The sequence below is a fragment of the Leucoraja erinacea genome, chromosome 35 (genome assembly GCF_028641065.1).
Source record: "Leucoraja erinacea ecotype New England chromosome 35, Leri_hhj_1, whole genome shotgun sequence".
Classification (NCBI taxonomy): domain Eukaryota; kingdom Metazoa; phylum Chordata; class Chondrichthyes; order Rajiformes; family Rajidae; genus Leucoraja; species Leucoraja erinaceus.
The window spans coordinates 10,965,428-10,990,665 of NC_073411.1; the positions used below are offsets into that span (position 1 = coordinate 10,965,428).

The window sequence follows — 25,238 nt, forward strand, 5'->3', positions numbered from 1 at the left end:
CTGATCATCCAACTCAGTATCCCGTACCTGCCTTCTCTCTATTCCCCCTGATCCCCTTAGCCACAAGGGCCACATCTAACTCCCTCTTAAATATAGCCAATGAACTGGCCTCAACTACCCTCTGTGGCAGAGAGTTCCAGATTGAAATCCAAATCATATTGAAAGAGCATATTCCCCAATCACTGATATAAAGTAGCATTGCCATGCAAGGCATTCCTAATTACATAGAAAGCTGTGCACCGATGAGCTACTATGTTGAGAAATGTATCCTACATCTTGCACTCTGTATCTTCCCCTTTGCTTTACCTATTGTACTGGAGGTAGACTTGATTGTATTTGTGTATAATGTTATCTGATCGAGACACAAAAAGCTGGAGTAACTCAGCGGGACAGGCAGCAAACCTGGAGAGAAGGAATGTGTGACGTTTCGAGTCAAGACCCCCATCTTCTGTCCGCAGAACCGAAGCAGGATCTCGACACGAAACGTCACCCATTCCTTCTCTCCAGGTTTGCTGCCTCTCCCGCTGAGTTAATCCAGCATTTTGTGTCTTTCTTTGGTTTAAACCAGCATCTGCAGTTCCTTCCCTCGCTCCGCACTGCACCTCGGTATACATGACAATATTAAACTTAAGTCTAATTCTCAACGAAGTATTAAAACACAGACTCTTACTGAATACTAATTGCTTCAAAACAATGAGCGTCTGATAGACCTTGGATTACAGCTAACAAACAGCCAGCCTCCCAAGAACGCCTCGGTCAGTGGTATCAGGAGTGCACTAAAGCTGCTGATTAAAACTTCGATCTCCTGCTTCTTTAGTTTCTGCTGTTCCTTAACGAGCAAAGCTCTTGCGGGCTTCTGCTTTCCGATCAGCGCCTGGATGTTTATGCTCAATTGAGCCCCGTGCATCAGATCTGTGAGCAAATGGAAGACTACTCGATTACTATCATCGTGCCTGGGACAAAGACAACAAAAGAACTGCAGAGTTTAAGAAGGAACTGCAGATGCTGGAGAATCGAAGGTTACACAAAAAAGCTGGAGAAACTCAGCGGGTGCAGCAGCATCTATGGAGCGAAGGAAATAGGCAACGTTTCGGGCCGAAACCCTTCTTCAGACTGATCGGGGGCGGGGACAAGAAAGGGAAAAGGAGGAGGAGCCCGAAGGCTGGGGGATGGGAGGAGACAGCAGGGGGGCTGAGGAAGGGGAGGAGACAGCAAGGATGTCAGCAGATCTATATCGGTGAGACCAAGCGTAGGTTGGGTGATCGTTTCGCCGAACACCTCCGCTCGGTCCGCAATAACCAAGCTGACCTCCCGGTGGCTCAGCACTTCAACTCCCCCTCCCACTCCGTCTCCGACCTCTCTATCCTGGGTCTCCTCCATGGCCACAGCGAGCAGCACCGGAAATTGGAGGAACAGCACCTCATATTCCGTTTGGGGAGTCTGCATCCCGGGGGCATGAACATCGAATTCTCCCAATTTTGTTAGTCCTTGCTGGTGCTGGAGTAACTCAGCTGGGCAGGCAGCATCTCTGGAGAAGAGAGAACAGGTCGGGACCTTTCCTCAAGCTGAAAGTCTGAAATCAGGCGGATCGATATTCCATATCTATATTCTCCAGCGATGCTGCCTGACCAACTGAGTTATTCCAGCACTTTGTGTCTATCATTGGTCTGGGACCCTGTTGTGTTCGTGTTACGTACTGGCGCCACTGTTAATGTTAAGAAATCAAAGCCATTCCCATGTGGCTGTAGTCCATCCTTGGTTCCCTCTATGAAGGCAGCTCTGAACCTTCTGCACAGTAGAAGGAATGGAAGGGTGGACTACTGTCTAAATGTGGAGAGCATTCGGAAATCAGAGGTGCAAAGGGAGTGGTGTAAGATTCCAAATGGGTTCATTTGCAGTTTGAGTCGGTGGCAATGACAGCAATTGCAATTATTTCAAGCATTCATTTCAAGGGGACTTGAATATAAAACCCAGCTGAAGCTATATCGGGCGCGGGTGTGGCCACATTTGGAGTATTGTGAGCAGTTTTGGGCCACGTAACTGAGGAAGGATGTGTTGGCTATGGAGAGGGTCCAGAGGAGGTTTACGAGAATGATCGGGGGATGATTGAGTTAATGTACGAGGAGGGTTTAACGGCACTGGGCCCGTACTCCCTGGAGATAGAAGGATGAGGGGAAGGGGGGTGGGGGGGGATCTCATTGAAACATACCAAATGGTGAAAGGCTTCGATAGGGAGGACATGGAATGGATGTTTCCAGTCATGGGAGAGTCTAGTACCAAAGGGCGCAGCCATCAGAATAGAGATGAGGGGGTATTTCTTTGAACCAGAGGATGGTGAATCGGTGGAATTCATTGCCACAGACGGCTGTGCAGGGCAAGTCATTAACGCAAAGATTGGTAGGTTCTTGATTAGTAAGGGTGGCAAATTGGCAATGGTTAGGGGGGGAGAAGGCAGGAGAATGGGGTTGAGAGGGAAAGATAGATCAGCCATGACTGAATGGCGGTGTAGACACGATGGGCTGATTAGCCTAATTTTGCTCCTATCACATGAACACGAGTCTTTCCGTGAAAAGCCATCTCAGCAGCCACCCTGTCACCCCCCCACCCCCACCCCCACTCCCCCAGGTTCTTACATGTTTGAATAAGGACATCCTTATTGTTCCAAACTCCAAGCTCACAGACAAGGGTCCTGGCCCCTGTGCAGAACTAGGCTGCCAACACCAGGTGTACAGGCGTTGAAATAGGATGTGGTGGAAGGGGGGGGGGGTAGAAAGGTGCCCAGGTCCTTAAGTTATAGGAGCAGAATTAGGTCCATTCAGCCCATCAAGTCTATTCCGCCTTTCAATCATGGCTGATCCATCTCTCCCTCTCAATCCCATTCACCCGCCTTCTCCCCGTAACCCCTGACACAGATACGATTCAAGAACTTGTCCATTTCTGCCTTGACAATTTCCATTGACTTTGCCTCCACAGCCGTCTGTGGAGATGCATTCTACAGATTCACCACCCTCTGGCTAAAGATATTCCTCCTCATCTCCTTTCCAAAGGCCTCCTTTCATCGAGCCAGCACCGCCATTCAATATGATCAGATTCAGATTCAGATTCAATTTTAATTGTCATTGTCAGTGTACAGTACAGAGACAACGAAATGCATTTAGCATCTCCCTTGAAGAGCGACATAGCAAACGATTTGAATAAAAAAAATAATAAGTGTCCGGGGGGGATGTGGTGATTGGCAGTCACCGAGGTACGTTGTTTAGTAGAGTGACAGCCGCCGGAAAGAAGCTGTTCCTCGACCTGCTGGTTCGGCAACAGAGAGACCTGTAGCGCCTCCCGGATGGTAGGAGGGTAAACAGTCCATGGTTGGGGTGAGAGCAGTCCTTGGCAATGCTGAGCGCCCTCCGCAGACAGCGCTTGCTTTGGACAGACTCATGGCAGATCATCCAGAATCAGTGCCCCGTGGCTGCCTTCTCCCCATATCCCTTGATTCCGTTAGCCCCGAGAGCTCTATCCAAGTCTCTCTTGAGTACATCAAGGGCAATGCTGTACAGAGTGCCCAGTGAGATGGGTCAGCAGGTCCCCTCACACCAATGTCTACTATTGATAGGGAACCCTGGAGGTAGGAAGCGTTGGCCTCAGCTGCGTACTCACCGATCACAGTCTGCCTGTACGCGTGTCTGAAGTGGTGGAGGTAATATCTGTTGGCCGATCGACAACCATCCTTCATTGCCCCCGAAAATTTACTCTCTCCGGTTCGAGTGAAGTCACTCTAACAAAACAAGCAACACATTTTAGAAACATGGAAACATAGACAATAGGTGCAGGAGGAGGCCATTCAGCCCTTTGAGCCAGCACCGCCATTCATTGTGATCATCCCCAATCAATAACCCTTCTCCCCATATCCCTTGACTCCACTAGCCCCTAGAGCTCTATCTAACTCTCTCCTAAATCCATCCAGTGACTTGGCCTCCACCGCCCTCTGTGGCAGGGAATTCCACAGATTCACACAACTCTCTGCGTGGAAAAGTTTCTCCTCATCTCAGTCCAAATGGCCACAGATTCACAACTCTCTGTCTGGAAAAGTTTCTTCTCATCTCCCAAATGGCCACAGATTCACACAACTCTCTGGGTGGAAAAGTTTCTCCTCATCTCAGTCCCAAATGGCCACAGATTCTCACAACTCTCTGGGTGGAAAAGTTTCTCCTCATCTCAGTCCCAAATGGCCACAGATTCACACAACTCTCTGGGTGGAAAAGTTTCTCCTCATCTCAGTCCCAAATGGCCACAGATTCTCACAACTCTCTGGGTGGAAAAGTTTCTCCTCATCTCAGTCCCAAATGGCCACAGATTTTGTCTTAGTACACTGATGTCTTCTGATATTAAACATAACAAGAACACGGAGTCAACGTGTCCCTTGCTCTCCCATATCTAGCCCCTAGACTGTGGACCAGCATCCCTCTTCCCATCAGAACTGCCCCCTCCATCGACTCCTTAAAGTCGAGACTTAAAACTCATCTTTACTTTCAAGCCTTTCTTGACGTCCTCTGAGGGAGGCTATATGTATGTATTTATGTATGTACTTAATCTATGAACTAATGTTGTATAACGTTAGTACCTCCACCAATGTAAAGCATTTTGGTCAACGAGAGTTGTTTTTTAAATGTGCTATAGAAATAAAAGTGACTTGACTTGACTTGACACTCCGCTAAGACAACAGCTGATCTTTTAGCTCAGTCCCACAGCCCTGCACTAACCCTCTGGCCCCTTAATCCTGTAGTACCTGAAACGCTAAGGGTTGGGATGAACTTCCATCACGTTCTTTGAAACTGAGCCAAGAGGCTATTCTTTGGGGGGCACAGTGATACAGCGGGTAGAGCTGCTGCCTCACAGCGCCCGAGACCCGGTTTCGATCCTGGCGATCTGAAGAAGGGTCTCGACCCGAAACGTCACCCATTCCTTCTCTCGAGATGCTGCCTGTCCTGCTGAGTTACTCCAGCATTTTGTATCTCTCTTCGATTTAACCAGCATCTGCAGTTCCTTCCTACACACATTCATCTTTGGTTCCTTCTATGTGTAATTTGTATGTTCTCCCTGTGACCGCGTGGGCTTGCTCCGGTTTCCTCCCACATTCCAAAGATGTGCGGGTTTGTAGGTTAATTGGTTTCCTTGAGAATTCGCGCAGGCATGTAGAATAGAACTTGTATATGGGTTATTGCTGGTTGGCATGGACTCGATGGGCTGAAGGGCCTGTTTCCATGCTGTATCTCTAAACTCCGCTGACTAGATAGCAGCAGCAAAAAAGCTTTTCACTGTACCTCGGCACACGTGATAATAAACTAAACTTAGCCTATAAATCTGTACGTCTTTGGAGTGTGGGAGGAAACTGGGCATCCTGGAAAAAACGCACGCAGCTCATGGCACCCGTAGTCAGGATCGAACCCGGGTCTCTGGCGTAGTAAGGCAGCAACTCTACCACTGCGCCACTGTGCCGGCCTCTGATGATAGTCAGTGTAAACACCATTTCCATGCTGGATCACTCTAAGAAATATTGCAGGGCAGAAGGTGGAGCAGTGGTAGAGTCGCTGCCTTTCAGCGCCAGAGACCCGGGTTCGATCCTGACTACGGGCGCTGTCTGTACGGAGCGTGTACATTCTCCCCGTGAACTGTGTGGGTTTTCTCCGGGTGCTCCGGTATTCTCCCACACACCAGGGACGTGCAGGTTTGTAGGTTAATTGGCTTTGGTAAAAATTGCAAATTGTTCCTAGAGTGAAGGATACTGCTGGTATACACGGACTCGGTGGGCCGAAGGGCCTGTTTCCGCACTGCATCCCTAAACCAAACTAAACTAAGCGCAGGTTGATGGATTAATTAGCCTCTGCTAATGGATGAATGAATATTTTGTTGCCTCATGTGACAAGTCACAGTGAGATTCTTTGCTTGCGTAGCTAATGTATCCAAATAGTCACCACATAGAGGGCGCTTACTGTTACAAAGTACCCCTGGCCAGGTCCCCCTTTGTTCTCCTCCCCTCCTCCTCCCCCCCCCCCCCCCCCCCCACCCAGGGAGGTCCCCCATGCAGTTCCTCCATTGTACCTTTCCCTAGTGCATGGATGAGTGGTGAAGAGTTGATCAGTGTGAGATGGTTGGTGAGGTGAGGACAGTTCGAGGAGAGGAGGTCCTACCTTCATGGCAGCTGTGCCCGCGTACTGCCTGCTGATGGCATCTCCGTTATTCGCCCACATGTTCTGGAACGTTTTCAGACTCTTGTGGGAGAGGCGGCAGTGTGCGGGGAGGAGGCTGAGCACCTTCAGCTGCAAGAGAGGAGCGGAGGGGAAAAAAATGGAGTTGGGTTGCGGCAAAAAGCCGTGTGTAGCTCGACACCGCTGAGCCGGAGGACGCGAAACTGAGGGGTGAATAATCCAGATGCATGCTCCCCTCCGCGCACCAACACTGGAACAAGCACCAAGGACAAACCCGGAGGACTTCCACCCACAACTACAATGCTATCATTCAACAGGGGCCCACTTGCCATCACTTGTTATCACTTCACTCAGGGGCCCACTTGCCATCGGGCAAGCTGACACCCTGGCCAGTCCTCCACTGGTTCTAGGAGCATGATGGGCCAAATAACCATGCAGCTGGTCACAATGATGGGGGGGGGGGAGGTGAGCATGGGTTAAAGGTTTAGTTTGGGAGGGGAGGGGGGGGGGAATAAAGAGGTTTGGATGGAGAGGGGAGGAAGGGAAGGGAGGACGTGGGGCAAAAAGGAGGAGGAGCGAGTGAGAGTGAGAAGGACAAGAGTGGAGAGATGGAGGAGGGAGAGGGTTTGGGGAGGGGTGGGGGAGAGGAGGAGAACAGGATCAAGATGGGGTTTGGGAGGGGGGGGGGGGGGGGGAGCAGAGGCGGCTTTACCTGCTGCTGCCCAGGATGTGGCGGGAAATGGCGGCCTGCACGATGTTGGTGCGATCCAGGCTGTCCATGCAGTTGGTACGAAACACTCCCTCCTGCTCCATCATCACCACGCCGTTGTGGGCGCTGCAAAACAAAATGGTGGAGACGGCGTAACGGCAGCGAAGAGTGGCGGATTAGTACGGGGGGGGGGACGGGGAAAGAGAAAGGGGAGACGGTGATGTAACGAGATATGGAACAAGTGAATGAAAAATACACAAAAAAGTACACGATGATAACAGAGACAGGCCATTGTTAACTGTGGTCTAGGTCAAAACGAGTTACAGACAACGAGACTCAACCAGATGACTTTGAAGCTAGTAAACATAGACAATAGGTGCAGGAGTAGGTCATTCGGCCCTTCGAGCCTGCACCGCCATTCAATATGATCATGGCTGATCATCCAACTCAGTATCCCATCCCTGCCTTCTCTCCATACCCCCTGATCACTTTAGCCACAAGGGCCACATCTAACTCCCTCTTAAATATAGCCAATGAACTGTGTGGCCTCAACTACCTTCTGTGGCAGAGAATTCAACAGATTCACCACTCTCTGTGTAAAAAATGTTTTTCTCATCTCGGTCCTAAAGGATTTCCCCCTTATCCTTCAACTGTGACCCCTAGTTCTGGACTTCCCCAACATCGGGAATAATCTTCCTGCATCTAGCCTGTCCAACCCCTTAAGAATTTTGTAAGTTTCTATAAGGTCCCCCCTCAATCTTCTAAATTCTAGCGAGTACAAACCGAGTCTATCCAGTCTTTCTTCATATGGAAGTCCTGCCATCCCACGAATCAGTCTGGTGAACCTTCTCTGTACTCCCTCTATGGCAAGAATGTCTTTCCTCAGATTAGGAGACCAAAACTGTACGCAATACCTGTACTCCAGGTGTGGTCTCACCAAGACCCTGTACAACTAGGGTAAAACAACTAGGGTGAGGGAGGGATGGAGAGAGAGGGGATGCAAGGGTCACTTGAAGTTAGAGAAGTCAATATTCACACCACTCGGTTGTAAGCTGCTTAAGCAAAATATTGCCATAGAGGGAGTGCAGAGAAGGTTCACCAGACTGATTCCTGGGATTTCAGGACTGTCTTATGAAGAAAGACTGGATAGACTTGGTTTATACTCTCTGGAATTTAGGAGATTGAGAGGGGATCTTATAGAAACTTACAAAATTCTTAAGGGGTTGGACAGGCTAGATGTAGGAAGATTGTTCCCGATGTTGGGGAAGTCCAGGACAAGGGGTCACAGCTTAAGGATAAGGGGGAAATCCTTTAAAACCGAGATGAGGAGAACTTTTTTCACACAGTGAGTGGTGAATCTCTGGAACTCTCTGCCACAGAGGGTAGTTGAGGCCACAGTTCATTGGCTATATTTAAGAGGGAGTTAGATGTGGCCCTTGTGGCCAAGGGGATCAGAGGGTATGGAGAGAAGGCAGGTATGGGATACTGAGTTGGATGATCAGCCATGATCATATTGAATGGCGGTGCAGGCTCGAAGGGCCGAATGGCCTACTCCTGCACCTATTTTCTATGTTTCTATGATGAGGTGCTGTTCGAGTGTAGATGGGACATGTTGGCCAGTGTGGGCAAGTTGGGCCTGTTTCGATGCTATGTGGCTGTACGCCTACATGTAATGCTCACCTGAACCATCGCTGATCGCTGATGATGTTGCTAATTCCTTCAGTCAGGAGCTCCACGTTTTCAAACCGCCGGCCCTGGCTGCACAGAGAGAAGAGTTGATGTTGCAGGATAGAGACAGCTGCGTTATATATTTCCCCCCCACTCCCGTCAGGCAGAAGATACCGAAGCTTGAAAGCATGCACCACCAGATTCGGGAACTGCTTCTTCCCCACTGTTATCAGACCACTACACCCTCCTCCCATAAACTTGGGTGTAATCCCAATCTTCCAACCTACCTCGTTGCACACCTGGCGCTTTTTTAATATCGGCGCTTTCTCTTTAATTGTAACGCACTTATGCCGCAACACTATACTCTGTACTCGGGTATTTTTAACATAGAGTACAGCACAAGAACAGGCCCTTCGGCCCACAATGTCTGTGCCGAACATGATGCCAAGACAGCACTGCTCTGCGGTAGATTTGCTGACTTACAGCACCATACACCCAGGTTCGATCCTGACTAGGGGTGTTGTCTGTACGGAATTTGCACCTTCTCCCTGTGACCATGTGGGTTTCCTCTGGGTGCTCCGGTTTCCTCCCACATCCCAAAGACTTGGATTTCGTTTCCTCCTGGTTAATTGGCCTCTGTAAATGTGTAGGACAGGACTAGCGGACAAGTGATCGATGGTCGGCGTGGACTCGATGGGCCGAAGGGCCTGTTTCCACACCTGTATCTCTAAATGAACTATACTACAACACCCCAGGACCAAAGGGCGAGGAGTCTAGTGGGGGCAAGAGTGTTGCCTAATCCCAGCCCTAGCCAGCCCTTCACTGCGTTCCCCGGGCACCCGTCACCTAAACCCAAAAGGGAATTGGTGGAATGACGTGGAGTAGGGAGTGGAGAAAAATACCTTGTGGCGTGAAGAGGAGGGGGGGGGACCTCATTGAAACCCACTGTATAATGAGAGTCCTGGATAGTGAATGTGGAGAGGATGTTTCCACTAGTGGGAGAGTCTAGGACAAGTCATAGCTTCAGAATTAAAGGATGTTCCTTTAGAAAGGAGATGAGGAGGAATTTATTTAATCAGAGGGTGGTGAATCTGTGGAATTCATTGCCACGAAAGGTTGTGGAGGCCAAGTCCATGGAGATTTTTATGTCAGAGATAGATAGATAGATGGATGGATGGATGGATGGATGGATGGATGGATGGATGGATGGATGGGTGGATGGATGGGTGGATAGGTTGGATGGATGGATGGATGGATGGATGGATGGATGGATGGATGGATGGATGGGTGGATGGATGGATGGATGGATGGATGGGTGGATGGATGGATGGATGGATGGATGGATGGATGGATGGATGGATGGATGGATGGATGGATGGATGGTTGGATGGATGGATGGATGGATGGATGGATGGATGGATGGATGGATGGATGGGTGGATGGATGGATGGATGGATGGATGGATGGATGGATGGATGGATGGATGGATGGATGGATGGATGGATGGATGGATGGATGGATGGACGGATGGATGGATGGATGGTTGGATGGATGGATGGGTGGATGGATGGATACTTGATTAGTATCGGGGGGGGTGTCAGGGGTTATGGGGAGAAGGCAGGAGAATGGGGTTTGGAGGGAAAGCTCGATCAGGCATGATTGAATGGCGGAGTAGACTCGATGGGCCAAATGGCCTAATTCTGCTCCTATCACTTATGGACATGAACTTGAACCTTTGACCATGTGCTTCAGCGCTCTTACCATTGATGGTGGAAATCAAAGGCCACATAGATGAGACGCGGGTCATTGAAAATCTCAACCTGCCTCCGGTAGGCGTCGCTAATCACCTTCTCTGGCCCCGTCTGTTTCACAAGATTGATGATAACCTGCAGGAGGAACACAGAAACATGGAAATAAAGGTGCAGGAGGAGTAGGCCATTCGGCCCTTCGAGCCAGCACCGCCATTCAATGTGATCAGAGGCTGATCATCCAGCGCCAATCGGAGGAACCGCACTTCATATTTCGCTCATAGTTCTTTCCTTGTCCCGCCCCCTCCCCTGACATCAATCTGAAGATGAGCCTTGACCTGAAACATCGCCCATTCCTTCTCTCCATAGATGCTGCCTCAGCCGCTGAGTTACTCCAGCATTTCGTGTCTGCCTTCGATTTACCAGCATCTGCAGTTCTTTCTTAAACATCTAAACTGAATTCTCCATTTTCTTTTCTGTTTTTTTCTCCCCATATCCCTTGATTCCTTTAGATCTAAATCTAACTCTCTCTTGAAAACATCCAGTGTTTTATATCTATACTTTCTCTATTACTGTAACACACTTATGCCATAACACTATACTCTGTACTCGGGTATTTTTAACATAGACCGTAGAACAGTACAGCACAAGAACAGGCCCTTCGGCTCACAATGTCCGTGCCGAACATGATGCCAAGACAACACTGCTCTGCGGTAGATTTGCCGGCTTACACCTGGGTTCGATCCTGACTATGGGTGTTGTCTGTACGGAATTTGCCCGGTGTCTGTACGGCCTCCAGAGAATTCCACAGATTCACAACTCTCTAGGTGAAAAAGCTTTTCCTCATCTCAGTCCTAAATGCCCCCCTTATTCTTAAACTGGGGAAGGTTTTGGGGGATATGGGCCAAGTGGAGATTGGTGGGACTAGTGTAGATGGGGCATGGTTGTCTGGGGCAAGTTGGGCCAGGGAGGCTATTTAAACACCGTACGATTCTATAAATTGGAACAAACTAACCCCTTTATTGTAAATCTTGAACTGTTCCATGAAGTGGCTCTGAAAAGCTTGTGTGTTCTCTGCATCGGCTGTGTGAAAAGAGGGGAAATATTTCCATTAGAAAGGAATAAATATAACTGCAGCTGCTGGAAACCTGAAATAAAATCAGAAAGTGCTGGAGATCAAAGAACCTATAGCAGAGCAAGATAGACCACTCCTGCTAAATGCAATGGGCTGACGTGTAGTACGCAACGGAGCGGAACGTGGGCCTTTTTTTCATCCATTTCAGTAACCCGACCCGACCGGACTCGCAGTGTAATCAACGTTGCGGGGAAACAGTTTGTGTTAATAAATTATAATTCTGAAAACGAGGAGAAGATTTTTACCAAAGGACTTTTATTTTTACGAGGATGTTTCCGTAACCGGCTTCCGTCTCCGCACTAGTATCTTTGCTCCGCTACGGGATCTTTGGTGCGGAGACGGACATGGGGCCGAAAATGACCCATGGATCTGCCCATGACCGTACTGGGTCTTTTTCGTCGAGTGATCAAACTTGCTCGCTATAGGATCTATGCTGGAGACGACAGAGACTCTACATTCATGTCAACCATCCCCCATAGACCACCTCTCGCTGCCACGTTAGGGACCATTTACTGCAGCCACAGTTGTCCCCTCAGCCTGCAGAACTTTGGGATATGGGAGCAAACTCAATGTGATCAGGAAGAAAATGTGCAGGTAGCGGTGGGGCGGTGCAAAAACAGGCCCTTCGGCCCATCGAGATGTCGCCTTACAGCGCCAGAGACCCTGGTTGGCTCCTGACTTTGGATGATGTCTGCACGGAGTTTGCACATTCTCCCCATGGGTATTCCCTGGGTGCTCTGGCTTCCTCCCACACTCCAAAGTCGTACGGGCGTGTAGGTTAATTGGCTTCGGTAAAGAGTGTAAATTGTCCCTAATGCTTGGGATTAAACTAATGTACGGGTGATCACAGGTCGGCGCGGACCCAGCTGGGCCCAAGGGTCTTTCTCCGCGCTGTATCTCCAAAGTCTTCAGCACGGTGGGTCAGGATTGAACCTGGATCACTGGAGCTGAGAGGCAGCAGCTCTACCTGCTGTAACACTGCTTCTGCTTTGTGTACTTGGCCGAGCTCCTTCTGGGACCTCCTGCCAGGAATGTCAACGGAGACTGGCCTGGGATTGGGATTGGAAGCTCCTAAACGACACCCTTGCTGTGGCCCAGAATGAAAAGTCAACCTGGTCGACCCTTTATGATCCATCTTTGGCGATTTTTTAGGCGACTGCCAGCGACTAGGCCAATGGAATTCACCGAAGTCAGCACCAGCGACAACCTACCTCACCTGGCGACAACCTGCGACAACCCAAATTGACGCCACTGTTGCCGACAATGGTTCAACATGTTGAAATATTTTCGGCAGTCACATTTTGTCAACTAAAAAAAATCGCCTATGTGGGACAGGCCCTTTACTCTTGTGGACAGACACAAAATGCTGGAGTAACTCAGCGGGACAGGCAGCGTCTCTGGAGAGAAGGAATAGGTGACGCTTTGGGTCGAGACCACTTCTTCAGGCTGCAGGCATACTTCAGGCAAACAGGACCAGTTCGGTTGTACGTTGCTTAGCAGGCACTGAACATTGTTGGCTAGGAGAAGGTAAAGTACAAAGCAAACAGAGATGAAATCTCCATCACACCTTACACGTCCTTGTCTCTGTATCTCCTTCTCCCCTGATTCAGTCTGAACAGAGAGTTGTGAGTCTGTGGAATTGGCTGCCTCAAAGGGCAGTGGAGGCAGGTTCACTGGAGTGAGCTAGAGACGGGTCTTAAAAATAGCGGAGTCAGGGGATATGGGGAGAAGGCAGGAACGGGGTACTGATTGGGGATGATCAGCCATGATCACATTGAATGGCGGTGCTGTCTCGAAGGGCCGAATGGCCTACTCCTGCACCTGTTGTCTATTGAAGGGTCTTGACCCGAAACGTCGCCCATTCCTTCGCTCCAGAGACGCTGCCTGTCCCGCTGAGTTACTCCAGCATTTTGTGTCTGTCTTGGGTTTAAACCAGCATCAGCAGTTCCTTCCCGCACACTTACTCTTGTGGAGCTGGGGAAGGGGTTTATACCGATAGCCCTCCTGGCTCCAGAACACGGGGATAGACCCTCGAATCTGGACGAACGATAAGACATCGCTCCCCCTGAAGATCAGCTGCTCGGTCTCCACGTAATTGGCCACGTTCCCGCCGCTGTCGATGCCTCTGCGTTTGTATCGCATCCCTGTGGACCAAGGAGAAGGAAGACACTCACGCCCGGCGAACATGGTATCTCAGGCTATTGGTTTCCGTTTAGTTTAGAGACGCAGCGTGGAAACGGGCCTATCGGGGCCGCACCGAGTCCGCGCCGACCAGCGATCCCCGCACATTAACATTGCCCTACACACACGCACATACTAGGGACAATTTTACACCTACACGAAGCCAATTAACCTGGAGCGTGGGAGGAAACCGAAGATCTCGCGGGTCACGGGGAGAACGTACAAACTCCGTGAAGGCAAGCATCGCCCTAGACAGGATCGAACCCGGGTCTCTGGCGCTGTAAGACAGCAACTCTACCGCTGCGCCACTGCTGTGAAGCCTCTCCGAGACTCCCCACCCCCCAACACTGGATGCCTTGCTGGAGGGGTCGGCCCGGCCACATGAATCCAGAGACACAGAGAAGGCAATGCACAGTGAACCTAAACCCATGGTTGTCAAGTGGAATAGAAAATAGGTGCAGGAGTAGGCCATTCGGCCCTTCAATGTCAGCTCGTGCTTGTATCCTGCAGGATTCAAGTGAAGACCAAGGGTCATGATGTTTGAAGAAGAATCCCGAACCATTCCTGTCCTCCAGAGATGCTGTCTGACTCATTCAGTTACGCCAACTTTTTGTGTCTCTCTTTTGTTTAAACCTGCATCTGCAGTTCCTTCCTGGCCCCATAGCAGAAGTGTCCACATCGCGGGGCTGGAAACTGGAAGTATCCCGAGCTAATTCTGCCACCACCATCATCTATTGCAACAAGTGATGGCTCCTACTGATTGTCGACGGAAGGATTGCGTCCATTTCAGGATGGACGATGACAGCGAGGTCAACATTTGGAACATGGAACATGGGCACGAAAGAAGAAGTTCCTGCCTACACAGTCACGAGTGTTTAATTGTCGTATATAAACTGAAACGGAACAATGAGATTCCCATCTTGCGGCAGGAGAACAGGTCTGTGAACACAGTGCCCAATAGATAACATAAGAGTAAAATAAACAGTAAAAAAGTTCAATAAAGAATGAATAAAAACGATATTAGTGCAGAACCAAACTCAAGTGGTCAAGAAAGTCAAGAGTGAGAGTCAAGAGTTTTATTGTCATGTTGTAACTGTATAAAACTTTGGTTAGGCCACATTTCGAGTATTGGGAATCAGCACACAATGCTGGAGTAACTCAGCGGGACAGGCAGCATCTCTGAAGAGAAGGAATGGGTGGTTAATATAGCATTGTGTTGGAAGCGCTGGAATCAGGCACAATGGCCCTGTCCCACTGTACGAGTTCATTCCAAGAGCTCTCCTAAGTTTTAAAAAAAAAATCAAACTCGTGGTAGTACGTAGAATGAACGTAGCGGGTACGTCGGAGCTCGGGGACGTCTCTTAGTGGTTCGTAACGCTTACGGCAGGTACTCGGGAAGACTCGCTAACGGCAGGTAAGCTCGGGAAGACTGGTGAAGATTTTTCAGCATGTTGAAAAATGTCCACGAGAGCCCCGAGTACTGACGAGCGGCCATTACCGTAAATCTCCGAGTTCGAATCAGGGTAAACTCGGGGAGAGCTCTTGGAATGAACTCGTACAGTGGGACAGGGGTTTAAGAGACAATTGAGACAGACACTTAAATAGACAAGGATTGGAAGGATATGTCCAACAGGGGCAAATGGGGTCAGTGTGGATGGACAAGAAGGTTGGCATGGACATCTTGTGCCAAGGATCCGTTTCTGTGACTCTATCCACGAATAAAGTCCACTGATGGCAGCACCAACAACATCAATGATTTACCGCTGGACGGCCCTCTTGTAGATTCCCCACTCACCTCCTCTGTACCTGCTTCTCCTGGAGATAAGGACGAACAGGAACTTCCCCCCCGGCGCCTTTGGCATGTCCTCGCTCACCACACATTCTTCGCAGGAGTTCCCGCCCTTGTACTTGGAGTGGCTGACGTTGATCTCCGTCACCTGCACAAAGCCTTGGATGATGGGGATGATCCACGCATCCGACATCGCGCTCTGGAGAGAAGGTCCCAAACAGAAAGGTGTCAGGGACATTTGCGTTTGGTTTATCGCCGTGCGGGGCGAGGTGTGGCGAAAAGCGTTTGTGTCGTGTGCTAACCAACCAGCGGAACGACCATGCCCGATTACAACCGAGCCATCCACAGCGTGCAGATACATGATAAAGGGAATAACACGTACTGACATTTAGTGCAAGGTAAAGTCTGGTAGCACCACCTTTCATCGCCACGCCATTGGATATTTTTTAAAGCGGAGGCCGATACCTCTGAAACTCTCTGCCGCAGAGGGTAGTCGAGGCCAGTTCATTGGCTATATTTAAGAGGGAGTTGGATGTGGCCCTTGTGGCTAAGGGGATCAGAGGGTATGGAGAGAAGGTAGGTACGGGATACTGAGTTGGATGATCAGCCATGATCATATTGAATGGCGGTGCAGGCTCGAAGGGCCGAATGGCCTACTCCTGCACCTAATTTCTATGTTTCTATGATACGTTCTTGATTGGTAAGGGCGTCCAAGGTTACGGGGAGAAGGCAGGAGAATGATTGGGAAAGATTGGATTGGCCACGAACGAATGGTGGAGTAGACTTGATGGGACGAATGGCCTAACTCTGCTCTTACGACTTATGCCCTCAGGCAAAACAGGCAGGCCCGAAACGTTGCCTATTTCTTTCACTCCATAGATGCTGCCGCACCCGCTGAGTTTCTCCAGCATTTTTGTCTACCTAGGAAGTGATAGAAACCGTGCTGGAAGACAAAAATGCCAATCCTACCTGTTTTTTGAGCAAGTCTCGAATCATGTACTTGTTCCAGAAAAATCTGTCATCGACCTGAGTAAAGAGGAAATAAGAATAAGGGGGAGGCCTTTTAGGACTGTGACAAGAAAAATCCTTCCACACCCAGAGATTTGATCCTCAGTGGAATTCTCTGCCACAGAAGGCAGTGGAGGCCAGTTCACTGGATGTTTTCAAGAGAGAGTAATGCCCCTGTCCCACTTAGGAAACCTGAACGGAGACTTTGCGCCCCACCCAAGGTTTCCATGTGGTTCCCGGAGGTTTTTGTCAGTCTCCCTACCTGCTTCCACTACCTGCAACCTCCGGCAACCACCTGCAATCTTCCTAGTGGGACAGGGGCATTAGATATAGCTCTTAGGGCTAATGGAATCAAGGGATGTGTGGAAAAAGCAGGAACGGGGCACTGATTTTGGATGATCTTCTTGAATGGCGGTGCTGGCTCAAAGGGCCGAATGGCCGACTCCTGCACCTATTGTCTATTGAATGCCTGGAATGCATTGCCAGGGATGGTAGTTGAGGCAGATATGATAGTTATGTTTAAGAGACTTTTGGATAGGCACATGGACAGGCAGGGATGTATGGATATGCTGGTAGATATCGGGCGTCAACAACGGGAGCAAAATGGAGAACAGGGGAGAGAAAATACTTTGCCTTCCATCACAGTGAGGAGGAGATTCACTGTGATGGATGTTTGTGTGAATTGAATTGTTTGAGTGTCTTACATAGAGACATAGAAACATAGAAATTAGGTGCAGGAGTAGGCCATTCGGCCCTTCGAACCTGCACCGCCATTCGATATGATCATGGCTGATCATCCAACTCAGTATCCTGTACCTGCCTTCTCTCCATACCCCCTGATCCCTTTAGCCACAAGGGCCACATCTAACTCCCTCTTAAATATAGCCAATGAACTGTGGCCTCAACTACCTTCTGTGGCAGAGAATTCCACAGATTCACCACTCACTGTGTGAAAAATGATTTTCTCATCTCGGTCCTAAAAGATTTCCCCCTTATCCTTAAACTGTGACCCCTAGTTCTGGACTTCCCCAACATCAGGAACAATCTTCCTGCATCTAGCCTGTCCAACCCCTTAAGAATTTTGTAAGTGTCTATAAGATCCCCCCTCAATCTTCTAAATTCTAGCGAGTACAAGCCGAGTCTATCCAGTCTTTCTTCATATGGAAGTCCTGCCATCCCAGGAATCAGTCTGGTAAACCTTCTCTGTACTCCCTCTATTAAAGAGTCTTGCAGGAGTCTTGTAGGAATTGTTTTGTTTGTATTGCTATAGAAACAGAGTTTCGTTTGAGCCTCACTGAGGATTAAATGACAAAGAATAAATATTGTATTGTATTGTATATTGTAGATAAGAGATGGGTTGGCCATTGTGTTTGGTGCTGACATGGTGGGCCAAAGGTCCTGTTCCTTGTGCTGTGCTGCCCTTTGTTCCTATGCTACATTGAAAACCACATAGCCCCCCCTACCCACCGCCCCGACCTTCACCTTTGCCAGCAAACCTTCTTCGGAGTTGATGCCTTGCCGCTGCCAACGCCACTGCCGCTGGGCGCTGTTCGTGATGTCGTAGGTCTGGCTGAAGTAGAAGGCGTCAGAGTCGGTGAACAGTTTGACCAGCTCCTCCAACAGCCGCTTCTCCAGCTTCTCCTCGTCGCTGATCTGCAGGGCAGAGAGTGCGGGCGTCACCTGGTAGCGACTGCACGCGGAACGAGCCGCCACGGGGATAGCGGGGGCCACCGTGTACTAGCGCAGTGCTTAAAATATACGTAGGAAACGACACGAAACTATCAACCACAATAAACTAGATGGAGAAGCAAGGGACTGCAGATGCTGGTTTTTAATTTAAAAAAACACAGGCCCCCATAGCAGAAGGTCCACCTTTAGGGGCTGGGAAACTGGAAGTATCCCAAGCTAATTCTGCTACCACCATCTACTGCGGCAAGCGATGGCTCCCACTGATTGTCGCCGGAAGCTTGCGTCCTTTTCAGGACGGTAGATAACAGCGAGGTCAACATTTGAAACATGGAAGGTCCCGAAACGTTGCCTATTTCCTTCGCTCCATAGATGCTGCTGCACCCGCTGAGTTTCTCCAGCACTTTTGTCTACCTTCGATTTTCCAGCATCTGCACAGTTCCTTCTCGAACATTTGAAACATGGAAGATGGTCGCAGAAGAAGAATAAAAAATATAAACACAAAGTGCTGGAGTAACTCAGCTTCTCTGGAGCACATGGACAAATTAGATTTCAGGTCGGGGCTAGGAAATGGTGGGAGGGATGTGGGCCAAATGTAGGCTGACTGGACTAGCTCGTGTGGCTCCTTGCTTGGCACAGGGAAGTTGAGTCGAAGGTGGACATAAATGCTGGAGAAACTCAGCGGGTGAGGCAGCATCTATGGAGCGGAGGAATAGGCGACGTTTCGGGTCGAGGCCGTTCTTTTTTTTTTTTTTCGTGTCGAGATCCTTTTTCTTTTTTTTTTGCCTCGGGCACTGCATGTGTGTGGAGTCTGGACATTCTCCCTGTGACCACGAGGGCTTGGCCTCCCACATCCCAAAGAAACGCGGGTTTTCAGGAGTAAATGGCCCTCTGTGAAATTGAGCGTGGTGTGTAGGGAGTGGGTGCGAAATCTGGATGAGACGGAACTTGTGGCACGGTGGCGCAGCGGTAGAGTTGCTTCCTTACAGGGGCCGAAGGGCTTGTTTCCCGCACCCTACCTCTAAACCAAGGGGTTCCCAACCTTTTTCATCCCGTTTACCCCCCCTGGCAACTTTTCGACAGTAAATTTACCCCCACCCTGTTTTGTTTAGTAATTTGATTTACACTTCTACCACAATAAAGCAACCAGCAAAGGGGACATTTTAAAATATTATTTTTTAACAAACCCAGAATCAACAAATGTACCCCCTGGGTAGGCGAAATTTACCCCCCTGGGGATAAATTCACCCCAGGTTGGGAACCCTTGCTCTGCACTAAACTAAACCAAAGAACTAGTGTGAACGAGTGATCGACGGTGGACGTGGTGAGCAAAGGGACTGTATCGTCCACTCATTCAACTAATTAAACAGAGAGGAGTAATGCACATCACCTGCCGCTTAGCACCTGCATCCGCCAGCGATCTTTTCTGGGTGACGGGGACAGTTGCTTCACCTGCAAACTGCATGTGCATATGGCAAAACTGAATTGAAAAAAAAACAAAAGCATCCATCACAAAACGTTCATCCCAGATGGACCAATGTGATCATTTCACGGAGCATTTTTCGTCACAGTCGAGGCCTATAATTTTTTGTTTCCCTGGAAGAAAGAGAAATAATTCTCTGCCACAGAAGGCAGCGGAGGCCAATTCATTGGCAGTTTTCAAGAGAGAGTAAGATTTAGCACTTTGGGCTAAAGGAATCGAGGGATATGGGGAAAAAGCAGGAACTGATTTTGGATGATCAGCCATGATCATATTGAATGGAGGTGCTGGCTCGAAGGGCCGAATGGCTTACTCCTGCACCTATTTTTCAATGTTTCTATGTTTCTATCTGGCAATGGAGGAGGCCCAGGACAGAAAGGTCAGTGTGGGAATGGGAAGGGGAGTTGATATGGTTGTCAACCGGGAGTTCGTATAGGTCTCCGCAGACCAAATTGAGATTGTTTGTGAATAAGACTTTTACCTCCAGCTTCAGGTCCTGAGGTTCATCATTAGTCAACGGTATCACAGCCACCTTGGTGATCTTGTACATCTCATGGTCCCCGAAAACCGTGCCCACAAGGTCTTTACTTTGAATAAGGACCAGGAAACATTCTAAATCTACAAAAAATAACAATGAAAAACCTCACAGGTGCAAGTCCCTTTATGCTGAGGTTATGGCCTCTGGTCCTAGACTCGAGTTCCCACTAGAGGAACCATCCTCACCATATCCACGTTATCCAGGCCTTTCACCATTCACTTTGTTTCAATGAGGTCCCCCCTCATCCTTCTAAACTCCAGCGAGTACAGGCCCAGCGCCATCTAATGCCCATCATATGTTAACCCAGGTGAGTTGACGTCAACAACCATCTAATCTATACTAGCCCATACCAAACAACTGTCTTTTCATAGGTCTGTACAGCAACTGCATGGGAGGGGGCACGTTGATCAAACCGGTCCTGTGATTGCAACAGATACATCCTTACCTGGGTGAAACTGAAACTTCCCAACAACTCCTTCCACCAGACCGAGACAGACAGCTCTGGACAAGTCCACGTCGGAGGCTGAACGCACAAGAAAGGAGTTGTTAGTATCTGCTGAATTTGACCAATGTTGCCGTGCATTTTGCTTTAACCGTTGAAGTTAGAAAGCTCGAATCCTTCTCTGAAATTCTCAGCTTGGAATTATTACACCTAATCCTTCATATTTTCACTTTTTCACAGTGGGTGCAATGAACAAGCTGCCAGAGGAGGTAGTTGGGGCAGGGACTAAATATTACAAAATGTTAAATGGTCAGCTCGACATAGACTACAAGACCTACACCAAACCCAAACCAATTAGGAGCAGACGAGGGCATTCGATCCAATTTGTGATCCCAGCTACAAAGACAGATGTGTACAGCAATTCGTTCTTCCCCCGCACAATTAAAGCATGGAATAATCTTCACCCAACTATAGTTACCCAACCAGATGCAACTACATTTAAAGTAGCTCTTTCTTCCCAATAACCCTTTCTGGCTTAAGCCCTCCCTTCACCACCTCCAGTTTAAATTCCATTTGGAATATTTTGGAGGACCAAGAAACCAAGACTATCCCAAAGTTTAAGAAACAGATGGACAGGTACATGGATAGGACAGGTTTAGGAGGAATATAGACCAAACACGGGCAGGTGGGACTAGTGTAGCTGGGACATGTTGGCCGGTGTGGGCAAGTTGGGCGTGTGTGAGTTATGGTGTGTGTGTGTATGTTATGCTGTGTATGTGTGTGAGTGTTGATGTGTGTGTGTCTGTGTTAGTGTGTGTAGGTATGTGTATTGGTGTGTGTGTCTGTGTGAGTGTTATGATGTGAGTGTTATGGTGTGTGTGTGTGTGTGCTTATGGTGTGTGTGTGTGTGTGGTGGTGTGTGTGTGTGTGTGTGTGTGTGTGTGTGTGTGGGGGTGTGTGTGTGTGTGTGTGTGTGTGTGTGTGGGGGTGTGTGTGTGTGTGTGGGTGTGTGTGGGGTGGTGTGTGTGTGTGTGGTGTGTTGGTGGGTGTGGGGTGTGTGGGGTGGTGTGTGTGTGTGTGGGGGGTGGTGTGTGTGTGTGTGGTGTGTGTGTGTGTGGGGGTGTGTGTGTGTGGGTGTGTGTGTGTGTGTGTGTGGGGTGGTGTGTGTGTGTGTGTGGTGGTGTGTGTGTGGTGTGTGTGTGGTGTGTGTGGGGTGGTGTGTGTGGGGTGGGGTGTGTGTGTGTGTGTGTGTGTGTGGGGGTGGTTTTGGTGTGTGTGTGTGGGTGTGGGTGGGGGTGTGTGGTGGGGGGTGGTGTGTGTGTGTGTGTGTGTGTGGTGTGTGTGTGTGGTGTGTGTGGGGTGGGTGGTGGGGGTGTGTGTGTGTGGTGTGTGTGTGTGTGTGTTATGGTGTGTAAATGTGTGGGCTGCGCTCACACTCACCTGCCTTGATCTCCATGCTGCCGTTGGAGCGACTGCAGGACAGGCAGCTGTGGGCGCCCCGCACCGTGTACTCAGCCGGTGACTGGAACAGCTCCATCCGCGACCTTGCTTGCTGCCCCCTTCCCTCGCCACCCTCTGTCCCCACGACCGTTGGAGTCTGTGCAATGGCCAGGTTTCCAATGAAAACATGTTCCACGGTCTGCCCGTCACAGCGGGCGCATTCCAAACAGTGCCCGGCGCCCAGGCGTTCTGGGGCCGCACCGGCTGCTAAATGCTCCCACCCCGAATAACAAAATGCTCCCACCCCGAATACCCACATGCATTGCATCCCCTCCCCTCCCCTCCCCTCCCCTCCAAAGTAAATTACAATTGCAAAAAGAAAAGCAATTCCATCTGCCAAAACCACGCCCTTCCCAGACGTTAAGCATCATACAAAATTGTGTCCATTCGGCCCATAAAGTCATAGAAACATAGAAATTAGGTGCAGGAGTAGGCCATTCGGCCCTTCGAGCCTGCACCGCCATTCAATATGATCATGGCTGATCATCCAAGTCAATACTAACCCTTTACTCTACATTCCAACTGGCCTCAAGAGCAATGCTAAACCATTTTGTAATATATCTCTCAGGAAGAGGTTGAGCAGACTTTATTCCCTGAAGCGGGGTGGGGGGGGGGGGGGAGATGTGGGTGACTGAGTGTAGAAGTTGGGAGGTCATGTTGCAGTTGTAGAAGACTTTGGTGAGGCCGTGTTTGGAGGATTGTGTCCAGTTCTGGGAACGTTGGTGTCAAGCTGGAAAGGGTACAGAGATTTACAAGGGTGTTGCCGGGACGAGAGAGGGTCTGAGGCAGAGGGAGAGGTTGAGTCGGCTGGGACTCTATTCCCTGGAGCGCAGGAGGTTGAAGGGTGATCTTATAGAGGTGTTGAAATCATGAGAGGAATAGATCTGATAGACGCACAGAGTCTCTTGCCCAGGGCAGGTAAATTGAATCAGTAGGTACTGATTTTAGATGATTAGCCATGATCATATTGAATGGCAGTGCTGGCTTGAAGGGCTGAATGGCTGAATGGCCTACTCCTGCACCTATTTTGCTATATTTCTAGAACCAGAGGGCATAGGTTTAATGGTGAAGGGGGATAGATTTTATAGGAATCTGAGGCGTAACTTTTTCACCCAAAGGGTGGTGGGTGTGTGGAACGAGCTGCTGGAGGAGGTAGTTGAGGCAGGGACTGTCGTGGCATTTAAGAAGCAATTAGTCAGGTACATGGATAGGACAGGTTTAGAGGGATACGGGCCAAATGCAGGCAAGTGGGACTAGTGTAAATGAGATATGTTAGTCGGTGGGCAAGATGGGCCGAAGGGCCTCTTTCCACACTATCACCATGAATGTATGAGAGAGATACAAAATGCTGGAGTAACTCAGCGGGTTGGGCAGCATATCAGGGAGACTTCCGTGTGAGTGCTGTAATCTCAAACTGCCGAAGGTGGCAGAGGAGGCAGATATGATAGTGGTATTTAAGAGGTTTACAAATAGGTGAATGGAGATGCAGGGAATGGATATGGATTGCATGCAGGCAGGAAAGATTAGTGCAACCTGGCATCATGTAAGGCGCAGACATTGTGGACAGAGGGCCTGTTGTATCTTACAAACCTTCTGCTTGTGTATCAGATTCCCTGCCCAACATTGGGGAGCATGGCAGTGCAACAGTGCCAGCGACCTTAGTTTGATCCTGATTGCTGTCTACACATTGGGTTCAAGAAGGAACTGCAGATGCTGGAAAATCGAAGGTACACAAAAATGCTGGAGAAACTCAGTGCGTCAGGCAGCATCCCTGGGGAGAAGGGATTGTCTTGGCCTGAAACTTCCTTTTCATCAGGGATGCTGCCTGACCCGTTGAGCTACTCCAGCTTTTTGTGTCTATCTTCAACATAACCCAAGTTGATTATTTTAGGAAAGGGTGCCGGAGAATAATTGTTGGCTACGTAACTAGAATTGATCTGAAAACAAATGTGTAACCAATTGTTTGACTAGGTCTCAATGCTTGCACTGCTAATGATGCAGGACACATTCAGAACTGTATGTACACAAAAATGCTGGAGAAACTCAGCGGATGCAGCAGCATCTATGGAGCAAAGGAAATAGCCTATTTCCTTCGCTCCATAGATGCTGCTGCACCCGCTGAGTTTCTCCAGCATTTATGTGTACCTTTGATTTTCCAGCATCTGCAGTTCCTTCTTAAACATTCGGAACTGTATTGGGCTTATTTAATGTAAGTGAAAGAACCCTTTAGCAAGTAGTGTCTGGAGTGGAAAAAAGTCCCAAATGTAATTAGTGTTACTTAATTGAGTATCTAAGAAGTCAGTGCAGAGTCAGTTCTTGGCAGGGGAGCCGAGGCCTGTGGAGTTCTCCTTGCGAGCAATTTTCAGCCTCCATGGCAACTGTACGTGATTGAAGTGTGTCCACTAGCTACGTCTATTGTGGAGCTGGAGCTGTGGATAGATTCACCGTGGGGCGCCTGTGATGCTGGGGCAAAAGCAGCACTGGCGTGTAGTGACCAAGGAATGATCAGCCATGATCACAATGATTGGCAGTGCAGGATCGAAGGACCAACTGGCACCTATTTTCCATGTTTCTATGGAATGTGTAAGACGGAACTGCAGATGCTGGTTTAAGCCGAAGATAGACACAAAAAGCTGGAGTAACTCTTTTTGTGTCTATCTTCGGTTTAAACCAGCATCTGGAGTAATGCTGCATCTCTGGAGAGAAGGAATGGGTGACGTTTCGGGTCGTGCAGAACCCCCCTCCTCTCCCCCGCAGAAATAAAGGAGGCAGATTTAATGTGACTTCAACAAAGATCCCGTAGGAAATGATTAAGTGCTGTCTAGGCAGAACTGGAAGCTTCATTGTTCATAGGTTCTAGGAGCAGAATTCAACCATCAAGTCCACTCCACCATTTTCCAATCATGGCTGATCTATCTCTCCCTCTCAACTCCATTCTCCTATCTCCCCATTACCCCCGACACCCTTACTAATCAAGAATCTGTCAATCTCTGCCTTAAAAATAACAGTTGAATTAAGTGGATGTAAAAGGCTCGTTGGACATGGGTATTGGTTACCTGAGTATTCAGTCCAATCTTGCCTTTGCTCAATCTTACACAAATCTCAAGATCTGCTTATTTTACTTCAATGCAGCAACTCCGTTGTGCTGCTACCT

At 49.1% G+C, this 25,238-nt stretch overlaps 4 protein-coding genes across 5 annotated transcripts; all 4 read right to left on the reverse strand.

Annotated features, from left to right (window-relative positions):
• Positions 1–685: 685 nt before the first annotated feature.
• On the reverse strand, positions 686–6,309 carry LOC129713322 (phosphatidylinositide phosphatase SAC2-like). Its single transcript, XM_055662296.1, has 3 exons — positions 6,183–6,309; positions 3,652–3,769; positions 686–912 (listed from the first exon to the last, which is right to left on the reverse strand). Exons 1-3 carry the CDS (start codon positions 6,240–6,242, stop codon positions 686–688), a joined length of 405 nt encoding a protein of 134 aa, XP_055518271.1. The 5' UTR covers positions 6,243–6,309.
• On the reverse strand, positions 6,308–11,013 carry LOC129713283 (phosphatidylinositide phosphatase SAC2-like). Its single transcript, XM_055662233.1, has 5 exons — positions 11,007–11,013; positions 10,339–10,558; positions 8,590–8,667; positions 6,913–7,035; positions 6,308–6,311 (listed from the first exon to the last, which is right to left on the reverse strand). Exons 1-5 carry the CDS (start codon positions 11,011–11,013, stop codon positions 6,308–6,310), a joined length of 432 nt encoding a protein of 143 aa, XP_055518208.1.
• LOC129713284 (phosphatidylinositide phosphatase SAC2-like) lies at positions 10,920–19,175 on the reverse strand. The gene is made up of 6 exons (XM_055662234.1): positions 19,167–19,175; positions 17,921–18,175; positions 16,400–16,456; positions 15,437–15,629; positions 13,425–13,604; positions 10,920–11,408 (listed from the first exon to the last, which is right to left on the reverse strand). Exons 1-6 carry the CDS (start codon positions 19,173–19,175, stop codon positions 11,302–11,304), a joined length of 801 nt encoding a protein of 266 aa, XP_055518209.1. The 3' UTR covers positions 10,920–11,301.
• Positions 18,142–22,142, reverse strand: LOC129713321 (phosphatidylinositide phosphatase SAC2-like). 2 transcript variants are annotated; one of them, XM_055662295.1, is made up of 4 exons: positions 22,025–22,142; positions 20,588–20,665; positions 20,086–20,222; positions 18,142–19,604 (listed from the first exon to the last, which is right to left on the reverse strand). In XM_055662295.1, the coding sequence occupies exons 1-4, from the start codon at positions 22,119–22,121 to the stop codon at positions 19,479–19,481; spliced, it is 438 nt and encodes a 145-aa protein (XP_055518270.1). In that variant the 5' UTR covers positions 22,122–22,142; the 3' UTR covers positions 18,142–19,478. The 2 variants fall into 2 exon arrangements, with proteins under 2 accessions (XP_055518270.1, XP_055518269.1); XM_055662294.1 differs by having other exon boundaries at positions 19,486–20,222.
• Between the last annotated feature and the right edge of the window lie 3,096 nt (positions 22,143–25,238).